The sequence below is a fragment of the Eptatretus burgeri genome, chromosome 8, assembly GCF_056783735.1.
Source record: "Eptatretus burgeri isolate ZD-2024b chromosome 8, Ebu_testis_v1, whole genome shotgun sequence".
NCBI classification, from domain to species: domain Eukaryota; kingdom Metazoa; phylum Chordata; class Myxini; order Myxiniformes; family Myxinidae; genus Eptatretus; species Eptatretus burgeri.
Window position 1 is genome coordinate 23,184,284 of NC_140968.1, and position 18,820 is coordinate 23,203,103.

The window sequence follows — 18,820 nt, forward strand, 5'->3', positions numbered from 1 at the left end:
TTTATTACGGAGCTGCGCCTGTGTCCGCCACTGTGCTCGCAGTTATCCAAAGGCAGTGGTGTTGCGTGGTGCCGGCCCCGATCTGCATCAGGAATTGAAGGAAACGATTGGACACAATCATTAGATGTAGGTTTGTGTTGACAAGAACGTGCTGCACACGTCCCGTACGGTGAGGACGAGGTTATTTATCTTTTTATTCCCTCGGCACGGCATTCTTGCAGCGGTGCGTCGTGTTGAGGCTTCTGGTGTCCTGCATAGTGGGTGGGGGGTGGGGGGTTATCACTGTGCTGCCCGTGTTCCGTGCACTTAAGTGGTGGTCGTGTTGATCTGCTTTTCTATCCCCCCGGGCACGGCACGGGCTGTCAATGCTTGTGCTGACTTTTGCGAAGATGCATTCTTACAATGAAGGGCGTGGTCATGGCTTTTACAGGCAGCCGTTGCTTGGATTTATCTCAGAAAAAGAGTAGGAACTAGAACGGGCACTCATAGAGCGCATACCTTCACCGCCACTACTTTTTTTGTTCTTGGTATGAGTGTGGGGAACTGGTTTCATATGAATGGTCTTATGACACAAACCACATAGCTATAATGTCATGACCCCCCCCCCCCGACTTTTGGGGGCTACGGACTAAACAACAATCAACTCATGTCGTTTTGGCGAGTCTTCACTCGCAAGCTCGGTGAATACAACGTTTCAACAAGAGAAGGTAATCTCGTTTGATGCTGGTTTCATGCAAATCGAATAAGAATTGACTGAGTTATTCCGAAAACCGCATATTTTTCAAGGGCGTGACCCCACCCCCGAAATTTTACCCCAACTGGTGACATGTGTTATGACGTCATTGTGTCACAAGATTGGGCATTAAATTCTGAACATTTTAATGCTGGGTTCATGTAAAGCGGACAAGAATTGACCGCGTTATGACAAAAACCACATATTTTTCAAGGTCGTGACCCCCCTGACCTTTGGCCCCTAACCGGTAACAAGAGTATGGGCATCATTGTGTCATATTGCATAAGACAAGATGAGGCGTTGAATTCTGAACATTTTGGCATTGGTTGCATGCAAATTGAATAAAAATTGACCGTGTTATCGTAAAAAGACGATTTTGACCTTTGTGACCTTGACCTTGACCTTTGACCCGAACGATCCCAAAATCTAAATCGAATGCTTCCTGGCTAATAACACTGAACAACAAAAAATTTTTACTGGAGATGTGTAAAGTGATTTAGACTAATTTGGGTACGCTGATTTCAAAAATCATAACCGTTTTGCTGTATCACGTCAGGATTTTCAGTAACAGAAATATTCCCATTGCCTAGAAGTCAGGATTTCAATGAAATTTACAAAAATTCATTTATTCATTTATTTCATCATGAATGCTTCAAAATTATAGAAATTACAGAAAAACTCCACTAGAATGTAATTAAAAATGCTTTAGGCATTTGGCTTTGCGTTTGTGCTGCTCTGTGTCAGTTTCACGATGCAGGAACCAGCAGAAATCGCCCATCATGTTCGGGTTGTGCCGCCCTTGGTAACGCGTCTCCATGAGTGAAATCTCTTGGTGGAATCGCTCGCCGTGCTCGTCCGAGACTGCTCCCAAGTTGTCAGGGAAGAAGTTCAGGTGCTGGTGTAGGAAATGGATTTTCAGGGACATCCTGGAGCCAAGTTTCCTGAAGGACTCCAGCAGCTGCTGCACTATTTCTTCATAGTTGTCCGCGCGCTCGTTCCCCAAGAAGTTGTCCGTCACAGCTTTGAAGCTCCTCCACGCTGCCAGCTCTTTGGGGTTTAGAGTTGTCGGAAAAGTTTCGTCCTTCATAATCTGTCGGATTTGCGGTCCAACAACGACACCAGCCTTGATCTTGGCCTCCGACAAGGTGTTGCCAAACTTTTCCTTGAGGTATAAAAACCCACGCCCATTCAGATCCATTGCCCGTACAAAACTTTTCATCAAGCCGAGCTTTATGTGGAGTGGTGGAAGGAAAACCTTGGCTGGGTCAACAAGGGCGACATGCTTCACGTTGTGTCGACCAGGTACATGCTCTTTTCGCTCTTCCCAATCTTTCTTCGTCCAGTGATTCTTGTCGTCTCTGCTATCCCAGAGACAAAGGAAGCACATGTATTTTGTGTAGCCTGACTGCAGCCCTAACAACAGCGCCACCACTTTCAAGTCTCCGCAGATGTGCCAGTTGAAGTCATTGTACTTGATGGAATCAAGCAGCTGCCGCATAGTCTCATAGGTATCTGTCATGCCGAACGCGTGAGCCAGTGGGACTGATGGTTTCTCGTTGCCATTGTGGAGCAAAACAGCCTTCAAGCTGTTCTTCCCCGAGTCGATGAAGAGGCGCCAGTCTGCAGGATCGTGATCACACCCAAGTTCTTTCAACAGACCGTTGATGTCACTGCAGAATGTCATCGTGTCTTCCATCTCAAAGAACTCGGCCATGTCTCTGTGACGTGCTCTGAACAAGGATATCTTGGTGTTAGGTTCAAGTAGATTCCACTGCTGCAGCCTTGATCCAAGCAGCTCTGCCTTCGCCTTTGACAGCGAGAGATCTCTTACAAGATCATTTAAGTCTCCCTGGTTCAGAAGGTGTGATTCTTGAGTGTCGGGTTCAAAAGGTTCATCATCACCATCCTCTTCACCACTGCTTACAGCTATGTTCTGATCAGCTGGAGGTGTTGGAACGGGGTTCTCGTCATCATGAGGCACAGGTTTACGAGCAGAGACGCAGTCAGCGTACTTGATGTGACCTTTATTCTTCTTGTTGAAGCCGGCGATGCTTGTGCAGCAGAAATAACAATCATCATGATGATTCTGCGGCTCACGCCATATCATGGGCACCGCAAATGGCATGCTCGCGCGCTTGCCCACCAACCACTGAGTCAAGGTTGTGTGACAGCTTGTGCAGCAGATGTGTGGTGCCCAGCTCTGTTCTTGGTCCCCCACCTTACACCCGAAGTAGTGAAAGTAGGCGGCCTTCATTTTCACTGCTGTAGATATACTTCGCTGTTGATCTTTTTTGGTATACCGACCACAGACATAACAGAAGTTGTCAGGATGATTGGTACAGGAACGCCTACTCATCTTTATCTGAAAGAAAGAAATATAACACAAGTTAACAACAATTGTACGAAATAGACATGTTAAAGACATATGTAAATTTCATTGAAATCCTGACTTCTAGGCAATGGGAATATTTCTGTTCCTGAAAATCCTGACGTGATACAGCAAAACGGTTATGATTTTTGAAATCAGCGTACCCAAATTAGTCTTAATCACTTTACACATCTCCAGTAAAAAAAAAATTTTGAAATTTGTTGTTCAGTGTAACCAATCATCCCACCAAATTTCATGCAATTCGGTTTAATACTTTTTGAGTTATACGAATCACAAGATTACAAATAAATAAACAAATAAATAAATACACGCTGACCAAAACATAACCTTTCGCAGAATGCGAAGGTAATGAAGTTAGAGATACAATCAGACCCATCCATGAGACCCACACAACGCACCTGTCCCACTAGACAAGAAGGGTCGAAGTGTATGTATATTAATGAAACAACTGTCTGGGGACCACTGGATGATGGATGACACTGGTTTGGATAGATGTGGTTCCCAGAACCACAACAATATCATACCTTGGCATACAAGAACACTACTGGTTATCATGAATACTAATGAACTTTGAACTGCACTAGTTGGTAGAAAACTGGGATGATTAACCGATATTACAGCTCTCCAAAAGTCTTGCTTGACTAAAGAGTCATAGTTCAGACTATTCATGCTGAATATACCTTCTGGAATGGACACCCTGAATAAAGCACCACAGTGGTGAAATGCAACTGTGTCCAGAATTTAAAGCCTGAAAAAAGGGGGGTAAATGATAGCCTTGCTCTATCTGGCATAATACTTTTGCGGTTTTGAGAAACCGCTATTGAAAATGTGCACTCACGACATGTCGGTCCTTCAACATAGTCATTTCCGTAATTAATGTTTAGAATAGCCCCTTACCTTTGATGGGTCAGTATGATCCAAACTGCATTGGAACGGGTAGATTAGGATTTACCTCCAATTTTTATTTTGCACATGGAAGGTTGTCGGCAAGGTGTTGGTCGCCATTTGATGCGGGTATGTGCTGATCCTTACATTCCCTTCATCGTTAATATATTCTCTGTCTCTCTGTCTGTCTGTCTGTCTCAACACACACAAACTGTACAAACACTTTTGTTTTATACAGACTGTAGTTTGACATAATCTCTTCCTACACGCACGTAAGGCAAGACATTGTACACCTACATAACCTCAAACTCCCCCGTTCTAAAGGAGGAGGAGATTGGGACCATACTCTCTGCAGAGCATTGGTGCTGCTTAAGCAGTCTCCTTGGCTATTGGGCACAATCCTGGACGGGTCGCCACTCCGACACAGGATACCAGCATGCTGGCACTCATTTTGCTGACCTCGAAAGGATGACAGGCCGAGTTAAGCCCACCTGGTATTAATTCAACGGCTGAGCAGGATTTGAACTCAGAACCCTTGGATCCCAAGCCCTCCACCCTAACCATTAAGCCAACACCAGGCATAACCATCAAGCCAACGTTCTAAAGGAGCTCCCTCATCCTGCAATCCTCAACATTGATTGGCTGAGAGGCATTGGCATCAATGGCATTGACACCGAGGCATTGACCTGAGAGGACTCGCTGCAGAAACTCGAATGGGTGGGGTGAGGGAGGTGGAATGCCAATCAGTGTGCAGGCCCCACCCAATGACATGCACATTCTCGAAGCTTTCAGGCCTGCCTTATAAAAGAGCGAACCCCAAAGTGTTGTTTCTTTGGACATCGTTTTGTTTGCCCTCTTTCAAAGAACAACACAGACACTCTTTCAATGGGGGCCAGACACTGTTCACTGAGGCATGATGTCAAGGGTCGCCATACACTGCTCCCCGATGTCGCACTGCTGGTTCTTCGCACTTTCGCCCCTTTGGTTTTTCCATCACTTGCAAGGAGCCAAGGTTGCGAGGGGGCGGGCGGAGCCAAGCCGATTAATAGGACCGAAACAAAGCTGCATTGCACACATCTGGTATGATGTCACACTTAGGCTATCACCTCACACACATTTTCTGCTGCACCTTTCTCAGTTTCCCTTTTCAAATGCACTTGCAACACACACACACACACACACACACACACACACACACACACACACACACACACACACACACACACACACACACACACACACACACACACACACACACACACACACACACACACGAGACACCACAGTCTTTTTTCCCACTTCTCTCCCTCAGCAGTGAATAGCGGTTGTGAATGCTTGGGCCCATATACTATGTTCATGATAGGTAAGGCACTTGTTAAGTTTGCTCTGTCTCTCTTTTCTCTTTCTCTGACCTCAATGCTGTACAAATTGCTTAACCTTCATTTCTCCACATGCCATTGAAATCCTTATGTTCCCTCCCCCCCCCTTTTTTTTTTCCTGCTCCTCACTTGTGTAAGTAAACCTGTTCTTGTTGAATATATTTCCAATCTGTCAGTGTCCATATTTTCCCCAATTGTTCGAGCACTAGATACGTCGATAGATCCGTACGGTTCCGTACGTAGATAGCTTAGGAGGTTGAGATTCCCGAAGGTTTGGTTTGCAGGGTCTGGTGTGTGCTAGCAGTACAGCTCAGCCACTTTCAAGATGAGGGTGCGTTCCCTGGTCAGGGGCCACAGGACCCGAAGTTAAACAGGTGTTAGACAGATAGGCACTGTCACTGGGGGCAATGGGAGTCGTGGTCGCTTGATTGGCATAAATAGTTGCATCGTAGTTGTGTTGCAACCCACCATGGAGTGAAGTTATTCACTCCTGGTGGCCTCCAGTCCAGGTAAGTTCGAGAGAAACCGGGGATTTCCCCCTCATAGTAGGCTCGAGCCCCGAGGCCGCAAAAAAAATAAGTTACCATCAACAGTACCAAATGCAACAAAATGACCAACTTTGATTAGATCAAAAAAAGATATGAAAACATCGAGCACATCTCACAGGAACTCAGAAAAGACAAACTCTGTCTTCGAAAATTTAAATGGACAATCTTGGCAATCCATTGTGTAAGCTCAGACCACCAACTCTAGAAGGGAGTCAATGGCAAATATGGCATTTGGAAAAGATAGCAACAATTGTTACCACTTCATACAGACACTGAATACAATCCATTAATCACAAAAACTTTTATTTCCCAAATAAACAAAAGACAACTTGGATGCATCCGAGCTTTCAGCACAAGCACTCAAGAGAGCATCCTGGTTCACCAGAGGTTTCAAAGTTGTTAGGATCATAATTGGGCTGTGAGAGGAACAAAATGCCAGACAAACCACAGCCTCATTTATGCTAAACTCAACCAAAAGTTTTGCTTAATCAGCGAGATAAAAATCTCCACAAGGAAGTGCCACAAACCACCACCCAAAAGGAGTCGTGCAATCATGGAAATGGGGATTTGGAAATGTTTTCATCAAAAGGAGTCTTAACTAGCAGTTTCAAACCACATCCTTACTCCAAGACTGAACAAAATCAGGAAGACAATTATTCAATGCTGATGCAAAAACAAAAACAAAAAAAAACAAACAAGGAGCCGATACTCCAGGTCTCCCGCCTTTTAGGTGGAATGAGGAATAGAGTTGTGCAATATAACAGCTAAATCTTGAATGGTTTTTGAAACATCAAGTACACAAGCCAAGTTAACGAGATGGTTTCCATGGCAACAGAATTCAGCCAATCACAGCCGTAATCTAATTAGGTTGAGAAATGTCATGAGGAATACATATCTGCAGTATGAAAGCTAAATGTCCAATGGTTTTTGAAATATCACGGTCGGACAGACCTCATTTTTAATGTGTCCCCCCCCCCCCCCCGCTCCGACCTCGTCAGACAGGCAGGGGACAAAAAAGGCCAGTAAGAAATATGGAGGTGAAAGGATAATGAACCATACACCTTTAAACCACTAATATGTTCCCACATCATGGACAAGTACAAGTTATGGAGGAACAATTTCAATAGCTATGCTTATTCATAATGGAAGAAAAAGAAAAAAAAAGTTTAAAAAATAAACCTTACATTTCAATTCATTTCAAACAATTGAAAATGGTAACAGCACTCACAGAAAGGCTGGTGGAATCAAACCGACCTGGTATGAGTTTCCTTTGTAATTGCCCGAATAGTGGCTCCTTCCTTGCCAATAAGAGCTCCCAGTAGCTTTGATGGCACCAGCAAACGTAGTGGAAAAAGAGATACCTCTTTCCTAAGGAGCAAAATTTTTACATCACAGCAGGACAAAATGAAGGGAGAATCAACTGTGCTACAGTCATCGAAACTTCGTGAACACAAGGCTTTGCAAACATTTGTACATTAAATCTCTCACAGTGTCATAATTTCCTCCTCAAACTATCACCTTTGCAAAGTACGCAGTTGCCGAAAACGGTTCGACCTTTTTTCTTCCCCGCATCCTCCAAGGGGTGAATCATCAGGGATATAAGAAGCTATGAAGCGCCTCACTTCACCTTGTCCCTCTTCATGATCAGAATTGATGCTTTCCAGGGCTCTGTGAGACAACAACCATCACAACCAAAATCCATTATTATTGTAATGCAACAGAAGTCTCAAAAGGATTCATTTTGCCAATTAATCAGCGCAAGTAATCCAGTTAAACTTGTGCATCATTCATTCACCGACTCTTGCTCAATAGTTTCTTCCTTCTTAAAATGACATGAGATGCAATCCATTAGTATTGGTAAAAAATAAAATAAAAATAATAAAATACAAGTCTGGAGACAGCGATGGTTCACGAGCAATGTACAACATTTGTCTTTATTATTTTTTGACCTTTGAGGGGACGCCACGGGCAAACTGGCGGGAATCGGGAAAAACGTAAATGATGAAAGTTGTAGTACTCGAAGAGCACGACTTGCATACCAACTTTCATTCGAAACAGGTGAAAACCCGAGGAACTCAATGCCCAATTTATTGGTTTTTTTGACATTTTCTAAGTTCGTGACCTTGTGACGAAAATGAAAAATCGAGCTCCGTGGGGCTATGCAGGTGCCATTGGGCTAACCAAATACTGAAACCCCTGCCAGATTCGACAAACTCCCTCAGAGAAGATGTAACTTGAAACCGGCTACCCCCTAAAAACACATGTTTTTTGGGTGTGGCTCCACCCATAATGGGCGCAGCACGCCCATTCTCAGGAAAACACAACTAGATCATGATATAAACCTCCCACCCAAATTTTATCAGGATTGGATCAAAACCCACAGAGCTATGCTCGGGACAGACAGACAGACAGACGGACACACGCATACCGAATATAGTGGTCACTTACTGACTCGTGAACCAAAAACAGACCTAAATATGTTAATTTCACAGCTATGGGTCTTGAAAAGGAAGGACATGGCAGACTGCAGGATACACTTTGATATATACTGTTGTGGCCAGAAATATTGGCACCCTTGCACTTTTTTCAAAGAATTTACCATTTCTTCCAGAAAATTGTTGAAATTAAAAACTCGTTTGGTATCCACAGATGCATTTCTTTCATTTGCAGGGGAACAAAACAAAACAAAAAAGCTGAAAAATTACTAAACCTTAGCTAATTCCACACAGAAATCCTAAAATGGCCCATACAATATGGACTCTGTGGGGAAAAAGGGCACATAGCGTCAGCGATATTTTGAGGGTGAGCACCCCCACAGCTGAAGTTCGGATGTCTTCAGGGCCTGTTCAAAAGGCCCCGTTGTCTGTGACAAAACCTTTTTATGTCTTCAGCTGCTGAAGGCAACTCACCCCAACCCGGCGGCTATGCGCCATCCAACAGGCCATTCTTCAAGCAGGGAGCCAGGCTGCCCAAATGCAGTCTCTGGCTCATGAAACAATTGCAGGTTTGAACAGGGAATGTGGCCGGCTGCCCAATGCAGTCTTAGGCCTCCCCCGTGAAATGAGCGCAGTGAACAGTGATCACAAACGGTGCACGGGCTGCACCAATGCAGTCCCCGTGTGCGGCTGCCTGCAAGGCAGTCCCTGCAGAACACTGAATGGTATTGATGCAAGCAAACACAAATGAGCGGTGCACGGGCTGCTCAATGCAGTGCCGTGGTGCGGCTGCCTACAGGGCAGTCCCTGCAGCTCGCGCAATGTCCTGGGCACATGGTGATGGATGGAATGGGGCAAATGCAAACAGGGGCTAGCAGGTATGGGGTCAAGGCAAAGGCAGGCAGACAAGGCTGGCACAGGCCGTTGTAGCAAAAACAGGCCGGCAGGTGAAGCTGGCTGGCACAGGCCTTGTAGCAAAAACAGGCTGGCAGGTGAAGCTGGCCGGCACAGGCCTTGTAGTAAAAACAGGCCGGCAGGTGAAGCTGGCCGGCCTCTTATCCCGTTCTGGAGGTTCGTGGAGGGAGTGCGATGGTGCTGGCCACTCGGAAGGCAGGCTCAGACCTACCCTACTGTCTCCCTCCCAACCTATCGCCTTTGCCTGTCTCTGTCCATACCCACCCCCTTAGTTTGCATAACACAAATAATTTAGCCCCATCTTATTTTTTTGTTTTATTTTATTTTTATTTCCCCCATTATAATTCGTCTGCCTAACCCCCTTTATAGTCTCTGTCCGGCTAACCTATCGTCATCCTAGCCTACTCCCAAGCCCTATATTCCCTTCCTGGAGAGGAATAAGGGAGAGCTAGTGTCCTGTGTCGAGGCCCAACAAAGCCTCAGAATGGCCTCCTCAGATTTCAGCAATCTCCTTACCACGGTAAGTCCAGCGGCCCACAATGAGAGCGAAGGGATGGGTGGTGCGGAGGGGTACATCTCCTAACTACCCCAACATTTATTACTCCAAAACTACCCCGGGGCTTTCCAAAAGCGCCACTCGCTTAATCTATTGGTTCTATCAACCAAGATTCCCGTTGCCTGTGTTGGTGTCCTCACAATTTTGGGCCTTGCCCTCGAATTTTCCATTCGTGCCCTTGCACTGTCTCATGGCTGGGATGCGTGGCTCCCTTGGCAGGAACTACCCTCTGCCGATTCTCCAACTATGGCACCCCCGGACCCTGCAACTGTCTCCGAGCCTACCAGCTCCCTAAAAACTGGGGAGTGCCCTCCTCGGCTACTCCCCCTTGATGCTCACATGGCAGGCTGGCGCCACGGGCCCCTTCCCCGGGTGCCCGTGCCCAATGCACCGCCCACGTGGCCAATGGCGCCCTGGGCCCCGCATCATGCGGGCCCACTATGCTATCCTGGCCCCCATGGGCCCTTGGCCTACTGCGACTGACTAGCCCGGTGCCCGGGGTACCCACTAAGCAATACTCACCGTTCGCAGCCACGTTCCCAGCCTGTCAACAGAGCTCCTGCACCCCTCCAAACGGGTTTCGAGCCTACATTCGCACCAACAGCAAAACGACCTCCATTTTGTCAATTTGACTAACCCATTATCTATCATTACACTGACCCTGGGGTCCCTTGGGTGGGAATCACTCCTCCCCCCAATCACTCATCGCACCATGCATACCACATTCACTCCATACACTCCAGCCCGCTGGCCCTCACTCACTCACCAAGTACATTTTCCACTTCATTTCACTCCATCGCTGATCACTGCCATTCCTCTCACTAAATCCCATAACTACCTCGTGCTCCCTCGTCATCCCTTAAACAAGTAGCACATTCTTTTAATCTACGCAGCTAAGCTACGTCCCCTCTACACATCCAAAGTCCGTCACTGTCTCCAAATCATTTTCCATTCTAAATCTGAATAAAACCCCTCCAAATAACCATTCCACGGGCTCCATGAGGACTTATCCCTGCCCCATCAAGCCGGTCTAACGAAGCTAACCTTTCCCCCTAACTAGTTCCGATCCTGTGCCCCAGCCAAGGGGGTCTTCCACTCCTTGCCCAGGGAATCCTGTTCACCCGAAGCGAGGCTTGCTTTTTTTTTCTATGCGTGCATCAGCGCGGCAACTCGCAACCTGTGCTCTTTTCTCCATGACGTCATGGCAGCTGTTCACGTTTCGCGCACCTCGTCCCTTCTCGGACGGTACCATCCGGCAGGGATTCCCCTCCTGCCGGATTCCAACGATACAGCCACGACGTCACCCTGTGCATTAAAAGCAAGCCTCGCGTTTCGAGGGGTTAGCCACGCGAACACATGTGCTCTACTTGTTGGAGCTTTACAAACACGCTCGCGTGGAGAACCCATCCGTTCCAAATTCACAATCCCAGCCTACCTTCTGTCCGTCTGCGGGATCGGCTAACATCCACCGCGTGCGTTTACGGACTGGATTTCACTTGCGCAGACGCACACGTGGCGGCCTCATGCGTAGCACAGCACGGACCCCGCGCACGCTGCCATGCAAACCCGGCACGGTCCCCAAAACAGCTACGGCCGCTACTCGGCCTTTGTCCACTGTCAGGCACGGTCGTCGTCGCACTCTTATGCACACATTCTCACATGCCACCACTCTCACTCGGGCACGCGATTGCGTGTTCCCGCATACCGATCGTCATCTTTCATACAGAGCCCACACACACGCTCTCTCACACACGGCCGTTCACTCACGCATGCCATTTCACTCGCACACGTGGTTGCACTCACACATGGTGCTTCATCCACACACGGCCTTTTACTCGGGCACTCCTTTTCACCCACGCACACCATATTACTCACACACACGGTCTCTTTCACACAACGCCTTTCACCCACGCTATGCGCGCTTTTCAGCACACACTTAGCCACACTCAAACACACATTTCGACACAATCACACCGGGGATTTGTTCTGCCACAAGGGGTCCCGGGGCCTTCACACCCCCCAAGCTCCGCGTGCACCCATCCACAGCACTCGCCCGCTCGACCGGACCCACCTGGTCGTGATCCGCCTCAAGGGAGCATAGCGTCTCCCTCCGTTCCTGAAGGAGGCTATCCAGCTGCTTGTACCGAGCCACGAAACATTCCCCGAGCTCCCTCTCATTGTCCCTTGCTAACTCCATGTGTGTGTGTTCGTCTTTAGTTTCTTTTAATTCACCCTCTATCTCCAGTGTCTCTGTTTCCGTGACTATTTGCGTTTGTCACCTCTTTTGTTTCCTTAGTCTCTATTAGTTTCTTCCTGGATTTTCGTCTGTTTCCTCCTTCGTTTTACTTAATTCCTTCTCGACTCGGTCTGTCTCCCACGTCTCTGGCAATACTTCTATTTCCTTCGTCGTCACCTCTACCTCCTTTAATTTCTCTGTTATTTCTTTTAACTCTTCCGTCCTTCACTCGTGTCCGAGTTTTTTTAGTTTCCCCGATAATTGTCGTGGCAGCAACGATCGTCATCAACTGTCCGAGTTCATACTCTTCTCATCCAATTATCATTATTTTCTCCGTCAATTCTACCTCACCCGTTATCGTGGTCCGAACAGCCGCCACACTCCCCCTCGACTCAGTATTTCCTTCAGGTAGCGTCCTGGTCCCGTTTGCAAACTCCTGGAGCATTTTTACATCATCCGCCATTGTTCCCAGATTCCAATCCTTGCGCTTCATCGCAAGGTCCATGACATCCATTAACTGCTGCATTGTCACCTGCCCTGGCCACATCCACTGACCACGTTCAGTCGTGCAGTTGCAATAATAAAAAATAACCAGTGGTGTGGCATAGCCACTTGTCCCAACCCTGGGGTAAGGTGGTGTCCTCCTCACGGGTGTCCTGGACCATGGGTTCATCTAAAACACCCTGCACCCGCTCGCCTTGAGCCGCCATTTTGCGTATCGGAATAAATTTTAAAGCTCGTAATTTAATGGAACTGGGTCGCCTCGCACACCCTTGATCCGGTTCCGTTAATTTTGTTTGGAGACGGGAGAGTTTGTTTCCCGCTTGCCGACACCAGTGTTGTGGATTCTTGCCCACCGGCGTACGAACGACCGCGTTTAACCAATAGCGGCCGCTTCGCCCACCGAACGGACAATCTAGTCACAGCTTTCCGGAACAACGCCGGAATCCCGCTACGGGTGCGTTTTGAGCACACCACAGCCTAGCCAAGATTCCACCCGCGCTACAGGGTCAATCGCCAAATTGTCGATATACCTAATTAATCGCGCGGGCAGACTACCGAGAGACTACCTCAACGGGGCCACTTGGAAACGAGCCGCTTAAGCAGCTCGCTTCGTTTTTGGGTAACCGAGCGGGGTATTTATCGCGCAGCCCCGTTGGACCCGATCACTTTATCGGCTATTTAACAACCAACTATATTCCGAACTCAATACGGCAGTTCAATGCAGGGAAAAGGACGCAACAAATGGGTTAACATTTAAACAAGCACATTTATTGAATAAGCACATATGCAGGTATGCACATCAATCAATGCAGCAATGGCAATTATGCAAGGCCGAACACGCACGCAAGTATACAACCAACAAAAGCAATGCAAAAGAGCTACTACCGTCTATCTATTATGTACACACTTCACACTTCTACTTGAAGACATGGCGCCACAACGTTCATTCAAAATCAAGGATAAACCCCAGGACAGACGAGGGGTAGACTGGAGCTCTTGGGTCTTTATTTCACGGAGCTGTGATGACCGCAGAGGCTCCGCGAGGCCGTGCTGGTTACCTTCACCGTCGAGGTGCCTCACTGGGGCGACCTGCGACGTCCCGTCCCCACGGCAGCTGTCGTGACCGCAGTCCGACGGTCTGGTGATTCGGGCCCAGCCGGAAACGCCTCAGAGGAACGAACGGGTCTTATGCTCTTTCAGAGTTGATGCGCTCTTTAAGAGCCCGTCCGTCCCTCAGCGCTGCTCGGACTGTCCCGAAGCCGGATCACCTCGGCCCGTTCGATGTTGGCTGGCAACCTCTCTCCGGGTCTCCCCATGTCCCACATGGACGTGCAGTTCTGCGTGGCACGGCCGGCCTGCTGTGCTCCCCGCTCAGTCTCCTCGGCGAACCCGGACTTCCACTGGACTCAAACTCCGCTCCTCACACCGCTCCAAACCCCGACCGACTCGCTGACTTGGCGCCCTGCGCGCTTTTTATAGGGTTCATGAGGCGAGGTTTGATCTCCACTCTTTCACCTCTGACCCCACTGGCTCCACCCCTCTCGGTCTCCTGATCCGAATTCCGAGGCGAAGCTTGGAGCGAGCGAGCGGACGTGGTAGAGATCAGATGCTGAAGGGAGAGCGGACGTGGTAGAAATCACCGTCGCTAGCAACAAGGAAACCCCTGTGTTTGTTTGCAGCGATGTTGCCGTGGCCGGCGCAAAGATGGCGGCGCCCGCGGAGCTGAAGGTGAAGCGACGTTGTTCGCTGTTGGGTATTGGGGAAGATGTGGTTTAGGAGATGGTGGCTGCGATTGGCGTTGTGGAGAAGGTGGTTGTGTGAGGGCGGTTGTGGAGGAGGTGGTTGTGTGAAGGCAGTTGTGAGAGCGATGTTGGTGGTGGAGGTGGTTGTTGTGACGCAGTTGATGAGAGCGATATTGCTGGTGGAGGTGGTTGTTGTGAAGCGGTTGATGAGCGATGTTGGTGATGGAGGTGGTTGTTGTGAAGCGGTTGGTCCAAAATAACAATAGCAAAAGAAAAACGACTAACTCAAAGATCACAGCCCGGTACACGAATAATTGCCCGTTAAACATTGGTGGGGAAATCTATCTGAACACAGACTTATCGACATAACTGATCCAAGGACCTATATGGTGCTCTGCGAATTTCCACAGCCGTAACAATATTATTGGCACCTTTTAAAAATTGTGAGAAATAATTAGACTTCAAGCAGGTGATTCTCGTAAATAAGACTTCAAGCACGTAATTCTCGGACAGTTCTGAAGTGGCCAGCAATGAGTCCAGATCTAAATCCCATTGAAAACCTGTGGGGAGATCTGAAAACAGCATTTGGAAGAACTAGAGCAGTTTGCACAAGAAGAGTGGGCCAAACTGCTGGGAGAGAGGTGTCGGAAGCTCATTCATAGCTGCAGGAAGTGCTTGACTGCAGTTAGTTTGGTCAAAGGCTGTGCTACCAAATGTAAAGTCTCCGGTGTCAAGAATTTTGTCAATGCCATTTCTTTTTATTTTCTGATTTAAAAGTACATATGAAGTTCTGAATAAAATAAAATAAAGAATTGTGGAGACCAAATACTTTTGTCAATTTCAACTTATTTTTTAGAGAAAATTGAGTTATTTAAAAAAAGTGCAAGGGCACCAATATTTTTGGCCACGACGTGTGTGTGTGTGTGTGTGTGTGTGTGTGTGTGTGTGTGTGTGTGTGTGTGTGTGTGTGTGTGTGTGTGTGTGTGTGTGTGTATGTATATATATATATATATATATATATATATATATATATACATACACACATATACACACATACAGTATATCTCAAAAGATCAAAGACCGAAAAGACCCCCATTTCACTATAGTGCTGTGGCATGGCTGGAAAAAAAATAGGTAACCCCTCCCCAGGGTAGAACAAAGCACAGCCATATTTTTTTGGTTTATTAGGATGTCTGAAGTAGGAAATAGATGGTTGTGAAAAAATATATTGGGGTGAGCATGTATTTTTGGTGGAATTTATAATTATGGTGCCTGAAATTTGTGCGTTTCGGAAAATCATAAAAATGACTGTTAAATCTTCAATTATCAACCAATTTTCAGAATTAAAATGTCATTTTGTACAGAATCAAAAGTATGTTGCTTTCAGATCATCTCAGTAGCTAAATGTGAATCATTAAGTTTTCAAAACTGAAAAAAATGTGATTTTACTTACTAATTTTATTCCAAAATGCTATCTTACATTTTGTTGTATACTAATATTTTTTGCTTTAACACTGAAACTAGCAAATATATTTAACAAAACATTCTGCATAAAATGGTCCTGAATATGAAATTCACAAAGAGATTTCATCAAAATCATCACTGTCCAAGTCACTCTTATCTGCAGCAACAGGGGCTTCACGTTTGTTGTCACATTCCATACCGAGACATGAACAGAAGTCAGTGCAAGGCAATCCTAATGCCAAACAGTGGCACTTCTGTGAAGTCTTGCATTCAGCATCCATACAGTACATGTGAGTTAGGTCTCGGACTTCAATGGTTGCAGCCTCTTTCACATAGTAAACAGGTTGCATGGAAGATGTGTCCTCATCCCATCTTCAGCCATTACCAATTGGGCTCAACTGTTGTGGTTTTGAAACTTCACATTGCATCCATATAGTTAACTGGTACTTGGCACGCAACACATGTTGAAGGAAATGCTGATGCAGGTTTGTCACTCTTGCAAGCAAATTCATACCGTAACTCATCTAAGGTTGTACATAAGTTGCGATTGGATTTCATTTTGTTTCCATACAATGCTAATGTGTACCGACGAGCATCCTGCAGGTTTTCTGTCAAATCAGGAGTTGTGCCCAGGGTGCTCAGAGCAGGAAGATCCTCTGCATATTGAACTAGCTTACTGAAGGCTGTAAACTTGCCAATCTTGTAGAGACTACTGGTGCTATCACACCCAGTAAGAGCGTGTGCAGATGGTAAGGCACGTGCTACATTTTCTCCTACATTTTGACAGATACTATGAACCGGTATAAATCTTTCCCTATTTGTTCTTTGTCCAGAATGCATGTATGTTAACTTTGGCAGTTTGCCTTCATTTAGATAGTAAACCAGCAAGACTAGGACATCTGTATCATCTGTCTTCACTCTCAGCCTTTCATGAGATGATGCTAGGTTAATGGCATGAAGAAGCATCCGAGTGTCTACTTCTTCTTGTGTGCTGAAGAGCCGGAAAAGATTTTTTTCCCATTTGAGTCAATGGTTACAACTCTCTCAGCTTCTGGAAATCCACCTGCAAGAGTTATACTCTGGCCATTGATCAGTCCAGGTGGGTCATCTAGTAATGACTGATATAAATGCTGCAAGGTTTGCCTTGTTAGCATAATTCTTTAGGAAATTCCTGTAATGTGGCACAACTCTGTCTTGCAACTACATGACTTGCAATTACATGACTTGCAAATGCAGAAGTGCTACTTCTGCGTTGTCTTTCTTGATATTTGACAGAATGGGGGACATCATAACGATCAAACACAAGGACTACAGACTTGATGTTCCATTAATTATAATTGAGCAGGGCAACAATTTTGCGCAAGATAAGCTGTGCAATATCCCTGAAAGTGTTGAACTGTGTTTCATGTATCCCTTGGAGAAGCACCATCCCATCATATATGCAAATCCCTTGACCATCAAATGGTGGAAGCTCAAGGATTTCCTCTGTTGTTGATTCCAGTTTACTGGATAGATCTGCTTTAACACACTTCCTCATGTTGCCATCATCATAGAACAAGGCAGGTGGGATGACTGCAAGCTCATGCTGTAAGACTGTTTCCATGTTCACATGTCGCTGTTTTGACACAGCCAGAAGCCTTCTAAATCACACTTCTGAATCAATCAACAACTTCTTGGTGTCCTTATCTATGTTAATGGACTTCTTCATGTCTGCAAAGGTCACAATCTTCTTTCGTGTTTCTGGATCCCAGAATGAAACAGACTTAGATACTGGTGCCAGCCTCTTTTCCATGAACTCTGTGTGCTTTTGACGACCCTCGTCAAGAAATCCAGTGAGACTCTTGGCTACTTCTGGGGACGCAATCTAACCTGTAATGATGTTTACCAGTTCTGAAGGCACAGTCTCTATATCAAATGGGTTCTGACTGTTGGTAATCATATTAACCACATTCTGCACATCAGATTCATCCCTTGCTTTCTGGCTCTTTCCCAGTTCTTCCTGTGTTCTCTTTCTCTCCGTCTTGTCATGGCATAGCACTTGAAAGGCATTGGCATATTCACTTGTGATATGTCTGGTCATCAACCAACGGGTCATCGCTTCCTTCCGAAGTGCAAGGCCAATAATGCCACCTTCACTTTTGCCTTCTCGGTTAATTGTCTGCTCTAATGCTTGGTCGGTGCTGACAGCATTAAATCAGTACTTGTCAGACCTTCTGACGACTAGGCCACCTTCACACATATGCCGATAGACGTCTGGATGTTTCACCTCAAGACGTTTCATATCTGCCACACACGTCGGGACATACTTTGCATAATCGTGCCTGCCTGCAGCCCTAAACCAAACAATTGCTTCACACATCGCATTTAAATGAAGTACCATCAAGCCTTCCTTCTCTGCTCTGAGTAGACGCAACAAGACTTGAGCACCCTCCATAAAATAAGCACAATATGTGAATGTAGCTGATTCTTCTCCACCAACAGCTAAGAATTCTGCAATAACTTCTGCAACCTCTGGCAACTGACTGTTCATCAGTTCTCTGGCAATATCAATTGCAACTGCATCGTCTTTGACACCACATGCATGTTGTAGATCAAAGAACTTCTCTTCAGTGTCAGCATTGTGAAGCGATCGACCAGATTGTTCTAACCACATAACCATTGAACTGAAGAAAGTTCGGAAGAGTGCCTCATACACAATTTTGATGCCCCGTAGGCCACGTGATACTTGTGTGCCCTGCTACATTTGTCTTGCTGTTGCCTCAGCATACACAGATGACTCAGTTCGTAAAGCCATAACATACACACTCTTATATTTTTTGTTAGGCAAAACAATACTGTCAAAACCTAATTATGTACTGCCCTTAAAGATTTCCTATAAAATGACACCTTATTTGTGCAAATCGGTTGAAAATTGCAGGTTTAACAGTCATTTTCGTGATTTCGCAACATTCACCAAATTATTGGAGACTACTAACACAAATCATAACCAAAATACATGCTATCCCCAATATATTTTTTCACAACCATCTATTTC

General features: G+C 46.3%; 1 protein-coding gene across 4 annotated transcripts in view; it reads right to left on the bottom strand.

Annotated features, from left to right (window-relative positions):
• LOC147021309 (insulin-like growth factor 2 mRNA-binding protein 1) overlaps positions 1-18,820 on the bottom strand; it is an 88,100-nt gene that overhangs the window by 58,597 nt on the left and 10,683 nt on the right. For all 4 annotated transcript variants that reach the window (XM_085891143.1, XM_085891142.1, XM_085891139.1 and 1 more), the window contains 2 exons: positions 7,453-7,602; positions 7,189-7,302 (listed from right to left, as the gene is read on the bottom strand). In XM_085891143.1, coding sequence (XP_085747269.1) covers positions 7,189-7,302; positions 7,453-7,602 — 264 coding nt within the window. The remainder of the gene's footprint in view (positions 1-7,188; positions 7,303-7,452; positions 7,603-18,820) is intronic.